Genomic DNA, 16,163 nt, shown 5'->3' on the forward strand with positions numbered 1-16,163 from the left:
GGATGCATGACCGACTTGCACTCGAGTGGCTTTGAGGAGTGGCACAGCCATCAGTTCCGCTAGGTTGACAGGCCCACAAAAATACAAAACTTGGTGTACAGTGTTGATATATATATTGAATCATAGCCAAGAAATGTAGGAACAATTTGTATATCTTAGAATTCCTAAAATAACTTTTAGGCTCATTACAAGCGCCTATATACGGTGCATGTATACTTTTTTGTGGATTTTTTTCTGATTATTTGACTAATAAACTGTAAGTAATTGTACCTTTCACAAAACTGCTGTTATGTGTTTGTAAGAGCAATCAATAAGCTACAATTCCATGCATAGCAATGCTAAATGTGTTCACTAGCTCAAGAGAAAGAAATAGTTTTGTGAAAGCACTCAAAATCAGCCGTTTTTCCGCCGTAACGAAAGAGTTATTAGCTCAGCAGCACAACGCCATAGCGGCCACTGTGGCAAGTATATTTCCAGAAATAGTGAAAAATTTCAGGTCCATAGCATGTCATATCTCCAAGCAGCAGCAGAACAGGGCTTTTCCAGATAATACAATACAGACATGCAGTGTTGCTTGTTAACTAAGAGATTTTTTACGTAATATTCCAGAGCTACAGAGTGGACCACCTGCCTGATTGAAAGCCTGCCTGGAAACTACCGAGAATACCACTGCATTCGAGGAAGTATACCGGCTTTCTGTTTGTAATTTCCAAACAACTTGCGCAGGAGATTGGCCAAGGCAATCAGGCGATAGCTTGAAGCGCAGAAGGCATCCTTTGCCTGCTGTAGTAGTGGATCCACGACAACCTGTTTTCATGCCTTGAGAAAACGTGCAGCACACCATATTTTGTACGACGAAAAGAAGGGAGTATTGAGTGCGTCTGTATCAAAGTGTCTGATCATTGTGCCCATAATGCTGAAACATTGCAAGATCTGTGGTAAGAGGCATTCGATTGCTTGTGGTCACATGTAGACTTTGAGCTGCAGATTTTTTGTACTCTGCAAGTGTGTTTGCCTGGTTTTCTAATGTGTCCCCAAAGGTACTAACAAAGAGCAAGCTATGTGTTCTTTGTCTGCTGCATTTTCTTATCCTGTCCCAAGTCCTGTGTGCATCTGTTTAAAAACTTACACAAGAGGAGCATCTAGCTGCTCTTTCCCTTGGCTTGAGCATGCTTGAAAGCTAAGAGGTTGCGAGGAATATCCTTTTGTCTTATATCTATCCTGAAGTGCTTGCCAACATTCCTGATTCCACCATGGTCTCATGAGGTTACGTGCGGTGCCAGAGGTCTGCGGAATAGACCTTCTTGGCAGCGCCCAGGATATGTGCCGTGATGAGGCCACAAGCTTCACCAACCCCTCAGTGGCTTTTAGAAGCACATGATGGTTATGAAACACCTCACTGGCTTACAGAAGAACATGACAGTTGTGATTTGTGCTCAACTACTGCCCCGTCTGCCCCCATTTATGGCCACCACGTACGCATAAAAGCAAACTCAATTCACAAACAAACTACACAAATGCTTTCACATTCGCTGCATTGTGGGAAGTTATTACAGGTCCTCGTACTACCGTAAAGTTCCAAAGAAACGCCCACCCAAAGTACAGAGATATTAAGTGAAAAACATTGGATGGGCCAACTGTCGGGTCGGGTGTGAAAAACTGCAGAAAAGTGGCAGCAACGGTAACCAAAACTGTAGAGATGCTCTCGGGTCAAGTGCGGAAAGGACGAACAAGTGACTGCATCAACGCATGAACGGATTCGCATTTATTTTGTTCACTCATCAGCACTAAACCCATTGAATTTGGGGGGTGGGCAATCTCAGGGGTCTTTAAGTAAACTGAATATTTCACCCCCCTTTAGGGGGGTTGGCGATGTTTCGGGGCAGGGCATTCTCTCGGAACTTTACGGTATTTTTTTAATGGTGGTGCAGTTTGTTTCATGTCCGAGATCCTTCTTCATATTTTTCCGTCAGCACAGCAAACCTATCACGCATAAAAAATTATTAATTTGTACGCTGCTTAATACATCATCATCGCCTGCCCATCTACATCCACTGCAGGACAAAGGCTTCTCCTATAGGTCACAAGCACTGCCTGTAGTTTGTTCCCTGTTCAAATCGCTCGCTTCTTGCCCCAAAGCATTACATTACCGTATTTTCCGGTCTATAAGTCGCACTTTCGTATACGTCGCACCCCCTACAAACGGCAGTTCTTCCGAAAAAAAAAAAAGAAACGTATATAAGTCGCACCGGTGTATAAGTGTGTATAAAACGCACTTGTTAATCAGGTAAACCTGTAGAGGATCAGTTCGCTAGAAAGTTCAGCGAAAGTACATGGTTGCAGCGGCCGCCGCCTCTGAACGCACCCCCAGTAAGCAGTGCTAGACGTGCATATACCGTCCAAAGTCTAGACAGAACTAACTTCTCAAAAATGGTTTATTGATACACACAGATGGCATGTACTTAGAGACGGCGTTTAGGCAAAACCATCGAAGCCTTCTTCCTCCGACTTGCTAACATATAATTCATTCATTTAGACCATACAGCTGTGTCTCTTAATGTGCACTGACATCACGCAGTGCGCAGGCACCTTTTCGAGCGCGGACTACGTGCAGCCGCCACGTACCAAATTAATTCTATACATAAGTCGCACCGGTAGATAAGACGCACCAACGAAAATTTCAGAAAAAAACTGCAACTTATACACCAGAAAATACGGTAATCATTTTTCACTTCATTACTTGTTCGGCTAGCCTGAGTTTTCCTCAAAGGCGCTTAGTAAGGCACTAAATTTCTGCCCCATGTTATCACCAGCAATGTGAATTGTTTGAATACTATACTTTTCAGTGACAGAAGCAGCCCACTATTCACCATTTGAAAATGCTTGATGCTTGATTTATTTCTCGAAGTAATCTCACTCATCTCACTCCTCGTCGCTCTCCGCTGACCACAACATCTCGTCCTTGGTGCCGTCAAGCGCGTTCACGATGCCACACTTCATAACGACGTTCAACCATGGTCGATGGGATCGTGGCCCACGCCTCGCACGCCCACCCTGGGAGCTTCTCCAGAGGCGCACGCTTCAGCCGAGCGCTCGTTTTGAACGCGTGAGAGCCGCTGCAGCCATTGCTGTTATCAAGCGCGCAAGTGGAACGATTTGACGGTTTGTGTGAACGCCGATAGAAAAGCCTACGCGCCTATGCTTCCTGCGTTCGAAAAATCGTTGCTAAAAGCTTTGGCGCCATCTTGAGATGGCGATGGCAATGGGCGGGACGAAATTTCCGTTGTTCCGGCAGTTTCGGTTTCGTATCCGATTCTAACGCGCATGCGATTTTTCGACCGATTTTTCCGGAAAAAAAGTGCGCGTTAGAATCGGGTAATTACGGTATTTCTAATTTATTCATGTGTATCTTTAACCCTGGGACCAAGTTTTCCGAGTTTTTAGCAGGCATTCTCCAGGCTCACTGAAGAACGACACGTTGCCTGCAAGTCTCAAGTGGCTCAAGCATTCACCATTTACCCATAACCACAAGTTGTGCCAGTTAAGCTTCAGGAATACCCCTTCCATACAGGCTGTAAGAAATTTTTTGTGTCCCCTTGTCTCCCTCCCTGCTTGACAGGGAACATTTCACACTTCTTGTGAAGAATTACCTTGCCCATAAATCCTCCGAAAGCCTCATGTAAGCCACCTGTTTCCGTGGTCTTTTAACATTTCCAGTACTACAACAGTGTCTACAGAATCTAATGCTCTCTCTAGCCTATAAAACCATGTAAATAGTTCATCATATCCCGTGAATTGTTTTTTTATTTTCATTACCTGACTGATAACACGAACATGATCAATTTTAGCACGTCCAAAAATCCAGCCTGTTCTCTCAGGTGCTGGAAATCTTGGATAACACTTAAATGGTTCACTATTATTTTTGTAAACAGCTCGTAATAAACTGAGAATATGCTGCTAGGTGGTTAATTCTTTAGCTCTTGAACATTACCCTTCTTGTGAATCAGAAATATGTAGGCATTTTTCTAGGTGGGGAGGGGGGGTACTTTTAATGTTGAGGCTATCGAAGAATAATTTCGGAAGCTCTTCTAGTACAATGTCTTCTCCTTTAAGTGATCCACGGCCATTCCATCGTCTGCAGCTTTTCCCCTATTCACACGCTTAAGTGGCTGTTCCACCTCCTGCTCAGTTAATACTGAAACCTTCCAGGAAGTCATAAACAGATATATTCATTCAGCAGTAGGGAAAAAAACTGGATACGTGCAGGCCGTTTATTTCACCCATCACCCAACAACCCCGCTGAAACTGCGTTTTTTAGGCACATGACAACTACAATACAGAAATCCCACTTATGTCGCAATGCTATTATTCGGAGAAGCAATTTTTCACATGAATGCAGTACGAGGCCATGGACACTGCATCTAAAGGGGGCAGGGACCTCGTAGAATTCCATGCAAGTGCCTGTCATACTTTGAAAAGCAAATAGAAAAGCCACATGATTGGCAGGTTTGTACAGTGGCACTGCCGTGCAAATGGCACTACCGTGCAAATGCAGCCCTAACGAGCTCCAGCAGGGTGGTTAATCTACTATGAAGATAGGTTATGAACCCACTGCAGTACTCATTAGCGATTTGTCACCTGCCTTAACCCTTTCAGGACCAATGACATACATGTACATCGCCTGCAAACACCTTGCAAAACCATCAAAATTCCCGGATAATTTGGGAAACCTGGCAGGTATGAATATGCTTTCCCTTAACTAACTAGGATGGCTCAGAAACTACTGTAAGTGCAACGATGTCCATGTTTTCAGGTTTCTGTACCTCTGTATGTACTTTGATACTAAAATAATTATTATTTCACAACAGCACTCAACAGTTAGCAGCTGCTGAAAATGACTTCCCCTGCACATTGGTAACACATAGGGTGTTCCTCAAGGCTCACTAAGTGACTCAGGCCGGTTTTTTTTCAAATTTACTTGGGCAGCCTCTTCGGTAGCATTACTTCATCAATGAAAACATGTGGCATCAACAAAAAACTAAACCCGTAACAACTGTTTTCTTATTCACAGACTTGACTTCTAACAGAAATCAAAAACACAATTACACGTTTAGCTAATTCATGCTTTGAGCTGCTGCTTTATGCCCCTGCCTGATATTTCGATCAAAAGGGAACAGAATAAACATGTATTTCTTCACAAGAGAGCAATCCTAAAGTACCACTGGAGTTTCTCTTTGGGGAAAAGCATTTTTCACCCAAAGTTAGCTTCAAGCTTAAATTTGTAAATTTACATGTTTGTCCTCGCTCATAGTTCCAGCTGTTTCAATGCGCCGGGGAGCAGGTGAATAAATGATCAACGATATAGGAAGATGAGAAAAAAAAAAAAAACAAGACATTACTGCTCTACACATGTGGTGTAAGAACATGTTTTTTTTGCAAATGAAAAATTTCAAACACTACTTCTCCCATCTCCATGCATAGCACCAATCCCTGCTTACTAAAATGTGAAAGACAGCACACCAAATGTTACACACTTAAGTTCTACAGCAACTTGCTTGTGTTCCGTTCGAGTATATGCTGTGAAATCCACTCTGTTCATTATTCCATTTAGCATTTGCGTGCTTTTTCTTTAAAACTTTTGTAATTCCCTTTTCCTACGCAGCACCCAAAGATCCTGAAATCAAATTGATAAAATCATTGACAGTGATCAGCAGTGATGACATGTAGGGTAACAAATGTGCCAAAAATGACAAAAGAGGGAGCACAGTGAAACAATACTTAACTGATACAACACCCTCCCACCACCTCAAGGTACCGAAGTATTTAGATGCTCTCTCTCTGTCTCTATACATGTATATATATAAATATGTAGCGAATCCGAATGCCCACCCTGCGGGCATTTTTCTTTTCTCCACTTTCTTTCTATCTCCAAATTCTTTATCTGTTTCAATGACCTACCACATTCTCCCCTTTGCTTTTCAAGGTTTTCTTGCCTGCCAACCCTTATTTCTGTCTTATATATACACACAGTATAAGTAAAGAGTCGGGTACACAGCAAGAACAGCAGCAAAGAAGGTTTACTCACGTAACGGCAATGGAACTTGCCTTCATCAGAGTACAGTTACATGATTAAAAGCAAGTCCCATTGCCACCACGTGAGTAAACCTTTTTTGTTATTGTTCTTGCTGTGTACCCGACTCTTTACTTACACTATTTCGGTGCACTTTGTGGGGTTTTTTTTTCTTTTTCTAGATTTCTATATATATAGATACTTACGTATCTAAATAGACCAAAAAGGTTGTTCACCTAACAGCATGTTGAAAGGTACGTTGTAAAGATACGCTGCACCCTAGTTTGTTCTTTTTCTCCTCAAGATATTCTCACAACTTGAAGGCGCCTTGGCCAAAAAAAAAAATGGCAGACGCACTTGGTGCACTTTTACGTACGGATAGCAACGGACGAACAGAGGACGGGTGACACACTCAACTACGCCCATCTTTTGCAGCACGAGAGCCGGAAACATGTTATTACCGCCGATTACATGCACACGCAAATAACAGGGTTATCAGCTATAATAGCACAAGTGCTCTGGGAAGGGATTGAAGTCGTGTGCAGTAGTGTACATGCACTGTTTACCATGACAAATGCGCTAAGAATTTGAGTGTTCACTTTGCTCCCCCAAACTTTTTCCAATTCAGTGACGGCACATAAGCTGCGCGTCTTGTCGTCGAGATAATAGGACACAAAATTGGTGAGCAACGAACTCTGGCAAAATTCTGTTTGTGTGTGTTCCAAAAGTATATGCAGTGAGGCCTTCATTGGCTGAATGCTGACTTTACGAATAAACAGACGAACAATTCTAAAAAAAAATCACCTCAGAATTCTGCCTCTGGATTGTTACGCAACAAAAATTTACAAATTGACATCTCGACCCGTTTTTTGCGGCCATTTATTTATTTTATTTTATGTATTTAATACATACTGCAGACCACAGTTGCGGTTAAGTAATCCGCAAGTGGTTATATTTTCACACCTCATCAGCCCGGCATAATCAAACTCGAATAATCGTTCGTGTTCACACTGCAACGACGGACTGGCCTCGAAGGGCGGGCTCATAAGCAATGCTAATTGTTTCCTTTGGGAATACATCAGGAAACAAGTCCGCGCACTGGCCCCACCCAGCCCGCTGTTTTGTCAATATACTTCTAGAAGTGAGAGAAGTAACACGACGCCAGTGCAGGCATTTTAACAAGCCCGCTCCATGACAGCTGCTCGTAAAAACGCTCTCGCAAGGTGACCATTAAACTTAACAACAAGCCCGCGAGCGGGTCAACCCAGTTTCATGCTTGGCGACATACAGGGCAGTGCCGTTCAGCCAAGAAGCTCTACTCAAACCACGCACCGCACCCCTCCTCGCCGAGACTGGAGTCAGTGCACACGAGGTCACCGAGGCGGCACAATTAGCGCTGTCGCCGTAAAACGACTCGAGGCAATAGTTTTTTTCCCGCGTCGCCTATCCTCGCAAAAACTCCGGCCCGCGAGGTAAGAGGTCGGGGTAAAACTGGCGGCCAGCGAACGAGGATGCGACGTTCGGCGAAGTGAGACGCGCCAACGAGACTCAATTAAACGGCCTGATAGCGCCAAGGAAGCAAGGCGACACGACAAGAGCGAGAAAAGAAAAGAAGTAGCGCCCAAGCGGACGAGTTCGCGGTTCCGAAGGCGGCGACCCGTGGACACGCGCGCGGATCGGGTTTCGGCGCGGCCGCAGTAGCGATAGCGGAGCCGTAGCTCGCGCCTCGCGCGTTTTTTTCCTGCCATCCGAGGCGAAGCCAACCAAATGAGGAACGCATTCGCGACGACAAAGGAAAAAAAAGAGGGCGACCCGTACACGAGCGTCCGCGCGCGCACACACACACGCTTCGAGGAAAACGCGCAGCGCGCGACATGGCACGACGGCGCGAAAAGAATCAGCGAGGCATTCGCTCTAACAGGTAGCTGCCCGAAACGTGCGCTACGCCACTCGTGGAGGCACCACAAGGACGCACGGCGGACTCGCCCCGAAACGCCACCGCCCCGGCCGCCAACCGAAGTCGACAACTACGCCTTCCGTTTCATTCGGCTTTGTTGGGCGAGGCGCCGGACACCGCAGCCGCTACTGCGTACAGCAGGCGGCGGCGCAGCAGGCCGCTTAGTGTGGACAAACAGCTGTTGACAAAAGGGAGCGCCCCGAACTCCACTCGGCCAGTCGTTCACCGCGTCGGCGAAGGCCGACCAGCGAACCGAGACGTCGCCTCGCCTCCGGAGTCCGTTTCGAGGTCGAAAACGCGAGCGGCCGAAGACGGGAAATGCGTCCGCCGCCGAGAAGCGTGCAGCACGGGAACACGTTGCAGGGAAGATCGCAGTCGGCGATATCGCGGCCGACGGATCGATCTCCCAGGCAACGGCCTTGTTGCTGAAGCGTCCACGACAGAGAGACGGCACGCGATGACATATTAAGAAGAAACACATAAAACAGAAGCACGAGACTGCAGCGCGTTTCATCAGCATCTTGTGACACCAATACGGAAATGACACTGCTACAGGAAATAGTCTTTCCGGTGCCGCTCTGGTTACTGCGAGCGTCGTACTAGCACGATCCGAGCTGAACGGTGGCTGTCGAAGGTTTATGGGGTTGTTAGCTGAGTTTTGTGGAAACTATTTGAGCACTGGCAACGATTGTTGCGCGCATGGAAGTTCGCGTGCGCGTTCTGCGGAGACGTCCGTAAACACACTGCGTGTAGCGGCGATGCGGAAACAGACGCGGTTTGGTTTTGCAGGTTACTGTAGCTGCGGATTCGACAACTCGTTTCACAGAGTGGTTCACTTACCGCTGCTTTCGACGCCGAGGAACACGCAAAGGCACAAAACCACAAAGACACCCGTAAACGAGAATAAAGTACACACTCGAGCCGCCATCTTCAAAAAATTGACTGGAGCGCCGACTGATCGCAGCGCAAGACAGCGCACACGGCCAGAAAGAGACAGGCAACCATGCGAAATTGTGAGCCTCGCACTAGATCCGCAAGACGTCGCCTAAAGCGCTAGTGATGCTAAGTCGTAAAAGTGTCGAAAACAAACAAAGATTGCCATCTGCCTCTGCTATCTGTAAAAATGTTGTAATTTAGTTTTTTTTATTACAAAATATGGATGTATGTTGCATTGATTTAAGTTACAAAAGTGAAAGTGCATTTGTGTGCGTTCTAACTGCAAATGCCGCATGGCGGCGCCACTAAGCTTTGGCTCCCGTTTCCGCGTTGACGGTTGATCGTAGCAGACGACGCCGTTGAGCGCTGCTTCTCGGTAGCTTGTTTTACGGGTTTCTGGCTATGTATGCTGCTGTCTGGAATAAACGTACGTTTAATTATTAGTAGCCCCCCAAAACTGGAGCGCCTCGTTTGGCCCATATGTGCTGCTGAGTTGAGATAACAACTCAAGCAAAACCAACCAATTTGCGAAGGGCGCGCATTACATCGACCATGACCGACCTCAAAAGAAACGGTTCAAAATATTTCTGACCTTTGGATTATTTGTTATTGAAACATTAAGCACGGGTGAGGGGAGCGTAATAATGGTATCGCAGGGTTCGAAGCTGAAAGCTTCCGTGGGAGTATGTCGTTGTGACTATTCCTTATTTCGTCTGCACTGAAAAAGTAGTTACTGGTATGATATCTTAGAGCGAAACAGCGCAAAACACGAAACAAAGTGAACAAAAGATGTACACGCGTCCTTGATACTCCTTTTCTTCACTTTGTTTCGTGTTTCACGCTGTTTTGTTCAGGGAGTGCCAGCTTGCTTAAAGGGAAGCTGAAGCGCTTTCCAAAAAAATTGAGTTAGATTAACAGTTATGTAGTTTCTTGCGCACTGATTCCGAATATCACATTGAAATTTATCGTACATGAGTCCAAGTGGCATTTATCTTGCAAAAAGCGCGGCCCCGTTTGAAAGACGCGCGCTTTTCGTCTTTTGACGCCCCTGATTGGTTGTGCCCGTCATGACGTCAAAGGAGGACATCCTTCGGCCGCGCGGGTTGTCGGAAGCATTGCGAACGATCGCACGGTTGACTTTGCGGCAATTTAGCTTGCAGTTTAATTTTCGCACATGAGTGGAAGTTGGTTTTATAATTTCCCGTGCTGTTGGTTCAATTATCTTGGAGCTTAAATTTGCTTTACACGACAGAGAACCCCAAAGCAGTGACTGTGACGTCGACTAGTGGGTTCCATCAAAATATTTTTTAATTAGGCAACCAGCATAGGGGGATTTTATACCTTATGTTAATATTAGGTACTGCCTTATCTGTTTCTTATTATACACAAAACCATTTATGCCGAAGATTAATGGGCGTTTTATAAACAATCTACCAGCGAAAAGCACGTACGTGCACTGCGCGAAAAAATAGCGTTCATGCGCTGTAAACGTATATGCGAGACACATCTTGCCGGTACACGCATAAACCAACAAGCAGACTCTGCTTCCGCATTTCCTTTGTTCGTTGTCGCCCACCCCAGCTCCGTTACTCATCCCCGTACACAGACCCACACGCGCGCGCCATTTCGGCAGCGGCGCTACGGCGCCTCCGCGATTGCTAGCTGCACTTCGATGAGTGGCGTCTTACTGCTTCACATGCATTTATTCTGAAAACACTGCAGCATACTAGTGCCTGCTCAGCATTATTGGCTGTAGTAGGGCTTGATTTTCACTTGTGCGTTGCGCATTCTGCTACAATATTACGGCCACCTCGTTATAATTAACAGACCAGTCGGACAAGGCAGTTACGTTGTAGTTACGTTATTTTAGGTAACAGTCACCAAACGTTTGTGATAATGAATCGTTGGCCTGTTTCAGCATTTCTATATTTAAGCATTTACCGCGCTAGTCGGACAGAGGCCGTATATTTACTCTTGGCTCCTAATTTTTTTAGTATCATCATTGTATATATCACCGACTATCACTGGAGCACACTTGAGGTTCAGTGACAACAAGTGCTTGCCAGGTTATAATATGCAGCCACACGGAATCTTGGGCAAAAAATTAGGCCCCCGCAGTCAACACAAATTATGGCACGGTGGTGGTTCGGAGTGGTGTTTTTTTTTAAATTCCAGACAAACATCATCTTATCGTGACATGTATACTTGCAAAATAAGTAATCTGGTTGTCTTGGTTCTTTTACTTTGTAGGAATACTGTTTACCTCTTAGCCGGGAGAGAACTTCTATCAGGATTGGCCCCTTGTTTTAGTTTCGCCAAAAAATTGTTTTTTTGGACACTGTCCTGAGCCCATATGGAAAGAAAACCGACGCGTTTAACGAAACAAGTATTTCCTGAACAAATGTGACTTGGTTTCTGGAATGGAACGAAACAACCCCGGCCAAAGTACAGCAGTATTCCCCATCCTTCCGAAATTTAGGATCTAATGTGAACATTCACGTCCGTCGCATCAAAAAAAAAAAAAAACTCATTGGAGGGGTTTACAAAGTATTTAACGTAGTGTAGTATATTCTCTGTCATCAAACACAGCCACCTCGGCTGTCGCTTCCGTAAGTTATCAAGCATCCCGGCGTGGCATTATTCTGCTTAGGAATACGGTATGATAACGTATGCCTCGTTTGGCGTTCGTGCATACTTTCTGAACACGAAAATTGTACAAATGAGTGCTATCAACCACAACAACAACAAGTATCATTCACGAGGAAACACGGCGAAAAGAGCATGGCCGAGGCGGCCGATCCGGCCGGAAGTCCAGGTATACGTTTTTCAGCCGGTTTTCGCCCGCGCTCTTCGGTCTTCCGGCATCGCGCGGCGAGATGGGGGCGGGGCATCGGGCCACTTTTGTATGCTCATTGCGCCGCTTCTATTGCATGTATTGCGAAAATATTTCGTACACGTGAACTATTCATTGTGTACTTGCTGCTAGTCAACTTTTCTTTTAATTCTAAAACCGCTTCACCTTCCCTTTAACTGACGAAAGTGGCTTGGCCCCGTCAGGCATTCCTTCGCCTTTTTACCCTTGTCACCCGAGACAATACCTGTATAAGAATTGTCTGGAATAAATGCAAACACTTGTCACAAACAAGGGGCTTAACCCCCCTGATCTCTGCACAATTTGACGAATGATGGCTCTAAAAAAAAAAAAAAAAAGAATGCGTGCCTAGAAACGGATCCTGGAAGGGCTCCAAAGCGAGAGGACCGTCGGCAAAGACTAATCGACACTTAATTTTAAATTCAGCTCCCTTTTCTTCGGGCAGCTTGTAACTGACACACTGCCATCACTAGAGTTTTGCTTCTCCACCAAGTAGGAGTAAAGACTGTTCTCTCTGTCTCCCGTAATTCTATTCGCGTTGATGCTTGTCGCGTGAAGGCGCTTGCAAGTGCGTTTCCAGTGTCACTCAAAAAAATACCATAGCACTTCCCTAATCAAACAAACATTATGTAGGATGTTTGAAGTGTACAAAGACCTATTGCCTAAAATTAATGGTCAGTAACAAAAGAAGCGACATGAGACTGGGCGCTCAGCGCCCAGTCTCGTGTCACTTCTTTTCTGTTCTGTCCTAGCGCTGTTATCAAACTAAGCGTGTACCAACAAGCCCATATTAACACCGTTTTTCTGTCGTTACTTCTCACCGACCTCAACCAACTTTGAAGCTTATTAAGAAGCCACTCACCGGTTGTGAAGGAAGAGAGAAAGAGGTTGATTGAAACGATTTTGTGCTGATTGTTGAGCGTCTGAGATTGTGTTACGGCGGGACAGGACTACGAACGGCGGGCCAGTCACTTTTTTTATTTTTTTATTCTTTTTTTCTGTTGCGGACGAAGGGTTCGCGCACCACCTGGGGTGCGCGGAGCCTTATTTGGGAATCAAAGTTCTAGGGAATGCAAACAATATAGGGAAAGTAAACGCGGCTGCATCGGTTAACCGCAAAAGCAGATACGGCCACCCAAGTTCACTGGCGTCGCAACGCGGGCATGCTGCAGTGCAGGAAGGCTTTGTAGCACTTTTTGGTTTGTTTTATTTCGGAAAACTGAGCGCAGATTTTCACACTTAGACGTATAGAGTGCATAAAACTCTTATAATCCTTACCAGTACGCGGAACTTTGCCTAATCCAAGCATGTGCCCCAAGTGGAAGCAGTGAGACATGGTTGTGGTACCAACTTGCATGACGGCAGTGAGAAAAATGGGCTCCTGTTGGGCCGGTCGGTGAACTGCATCAAGCACTGTATGCACCTGGCGACGGATTGAATGGTGCCCGGTCGCTGGAGTGCAAGCAGAGAGGAGCCGCGAACAAAGGTAGGGTGCCTCGATGCACGCGCCGGCCTTGGGGCACCCAGACAACAAAGGCTACAATTACCGCCACCGGCGGCGAAAGACTTCAGCTCTTCTGCCCACTGCGCCCGTTCCAGGAATCAGCCGGGCAGTGCGACGCACGATGCGGGAATGGACAGCGCCGGAGCACCTTGTTGAGACTTTTTCCACCCCCACTCTTTTCCCTGAGGGGCTACTCAACGAAAGAATAAAATGGGAGGAGACACAGCAAGGGGGCATTCGTCAGTGCATCCCTACGTCCGTCGTCGATGGCCCCCTGTTTGCCGGATATGCGTGTGCCCGGCTCCGGTCTTTTCGGTACAGGAAGTTTCGGTACAGGGCGTTTCGGTACGGTCTTTTTGGTGCACGGACCTTTCGAGACAAGAGCGTTTCGGGATACGGACCTTTCAGGACACGGATCTTTCGGGGCGCGGGTGTTTCGGTACAAAGACGAATTTCCGCGAGCGCTTTAGGCTGCGCGCGTTGTTTACGTGGTGGTTGCAAGCACGCAATTCGCACCTATTTATTACAGATGTTCTTGTTCGCAATTCTGCGTTATTTTAGGCCAGCAGTTGGTTATGCGGCCTCGTTAAAAAAAAAACCTCTGTTTATTTGTTGAATATCAGCCAGGATATTTGTAGCTTTAGACAAGCTAATTGTTCTTTTTTTTTTCGTGGGTGTATTTTTCAGAAAATCAAGCATCCATACATTTTTAATAAAGGAACAATGCAAATATTGCCTCAAATGTGCGTAATGTTTTGTTTTGGCTCAACTATGATTATAATTATTCACATTGTTGATATTGCCACCGGATTTATAAGCTTAGAAATGGCTCTGGGTATATAAACTTATACCGTTCAACCTCTTCACTGACTTTGGCCGGGCGGCTGAATCGACGGACAGACAGACAGGCAGACAAACAGACACACAGATACCAATATTTCCGCGTTTAATGAGCCACAGAAACACTACCGTCTTTAAAAATATATTGATGGGAGGGGGGGGGGGGAGGGAGCTGCAGGTGCCATTTATCTCTGATAGGAATAAAATCCCCCCAAATTATGATAAGTATAATTTCGGTCAAATCGCTGAAAATCACAAGCGAACAGTCCTGGGAAAAAATATATCGAAGTAGGTTGCAGAAAACATTGCAGACAACTTTGAATATTATACAAGGCCTTTTAAAGTTCCAATTCAGAAACACAGTAAATCCAACATAATAACTGCTAACGACGATTAGGCCGGGACGGGAGCGTGCGACAAGGTACAACCGATGACTTTGGTAATGAATTGATAATGGCGGGGTATGATGTGCAGTGCGTTATCAGGATAATGCAACGGCCACAAATACGGAATGCAAGATCTTCGTCATGACGTTAGAAAGACACAGGTTCCTTTTTGCCCATGCGGTGGCGCTTAATTACACAGCTGTTATTGCACCTTGGGGAAAGTGAAAAAAAGTTACTGTCAGTGATTTTTGATAAAAAACGAGAGAAAATACATTATGATACTTTCGCTGATCTGTTTTATAAAATGCAGGCGAGGGTAAATCGCTAAAGAAACGAAGTAATGAACGAGCTATACATTTTCTGGCTTCGCAAATAGATAGGCATTTTTTTGTCGAGGCCGCATGAATTTTTACTGGCCTAAAATAACGCAGAAATACGAGCAACAACAGTTGTAATAAAAAGGTTCGATTTCAACAACACAAGCGAATTTTGCTGCTTCAAACGCTCGCCCGAAATCGTTTTTGTAACGAACTGACCTGTACCGCCCTGTACCGAAATGTCCGGTCCCGAAACGTCCGTGTACCGAAATGATCATACCACGCCCTGTACCGATAAGACCTAGACCCGCATTTGCCATCATTGTGCAGTCTCGTTTAAAAGGAGTTGTCGTTTCGGAGATCCAGGGGTGAGATCCTCGACGCTACGTGCTCGGAGGAAAAAGCCCCGGGAAAAAAACTGTATGCGGTAACTGTACAGCAACTTTATTGGCGTGAGCTGCTTGCGTTCTTTGTCTCATGAGCTTAGCTTTGCCGCCGGGCTTGTTTTTCGCGGTTGTTTTTGTTTTTGACCTGTTGTGCTCACATACTGACTGTGGCTTGTTAAAACCCTAAAAGCGGTTTAGCTGTAGTACTAACTAGTGCTGCTTTTAACGTTTTCTTTATGGACGCTACTATGTAGGTATTTTGTAGTAACTCAGATTAGTCGCGCACTTCCCCACGACAGGGGAAAAAATAGCGTCAGGTGATAGCTCCCTCCACCCATTTAATTACACATACCCTCCTCCATTCCGCCTCCCGCTCCATTTTGTTTATTGCGAAAATTATTCTTTCTCATACTTTCCCATGCTGCAGTTTTTTTTTTTCCTTTTCGTTTTTGCGAAACGTGGCCGAAAGGGAAGAACAAATGAGGCTTCGGCGTCGTGTGTTACGTTAATTCCCTCTTTTGTTTTTTCTTTTTTTCCCGCTAGTCGAGATCAATTTTAACTGACGTTTTCTGCTCGCTTCGTTCTAATGCAGCGCATTATTGTATTCAGGGCGCTACAACGCCACTATAAAATTTTAAAAATTGATTCTATCCAATCCACTGGCTCAATCGCGCCAAGATTTCCCATGAAGGGTATATGTTGTAATATATTTTGCTGAAAACCGAAAATTGGCAACCGCATCTACCACACTAAAAACGTTTGTTTTTCAAATGGGACCGGAAGCCTATTTTTACAAACTTTTGGAGCATCGGCCCAGTGACTCAAACAGCAGAAAGTGTCAGGGCCAAGCATGGCAAATCATTAGTGACCAGTCAAAAGTCCGGGACAGTAAACC

At 45.5% G+C, this 16,163-nt stretch overlaps 1 protein-coding gene across 1 annotated transcript in view; it reads right to left on the reverse strand.

The window, feature by feature from the left end:
- Positions 1-9,026, reverse strand: part of LOC144168881 (plexin domain-containing protein 1-like) — a 78,434-nt gene extending 69,408 nt beyond the window's left edge. Inside the window, exon 1 of the mRNA XM_077697873.1 lies at positions 8,868-9,026. Coding sequence (XP_077553999.1) covers positions 8,868-8,955 — 88 coding nt within the window. The 5' untranslated portion in view covers positions 8,956-9,026. The remainder of the gene's footprint in view (positions 1-8,867) is intronic.
- Positions 9,027-16,163: the final 7,137 nt, after the last annotated feature.

The sequence above is a fragment of the Haemaphysalis longicornis genome, unplaced genomic scaffold (assembly GCF_048455015.1).
Source record: "Haemaphysalis longicornis isolate Haplotype H1 unplaced genomic scaffold, Haemaphysalis longicornis Haplotype H1 scaffold_2, whole genome shotgun sequence".
In the NCBI taxonomy this organism is placed as follows: Eukaryota; Metazoa; Arthropoda; class Arachnida; order Ixodida; family Ixodidae; genus Haemaphysalis; species Haemaphysalis longicornis.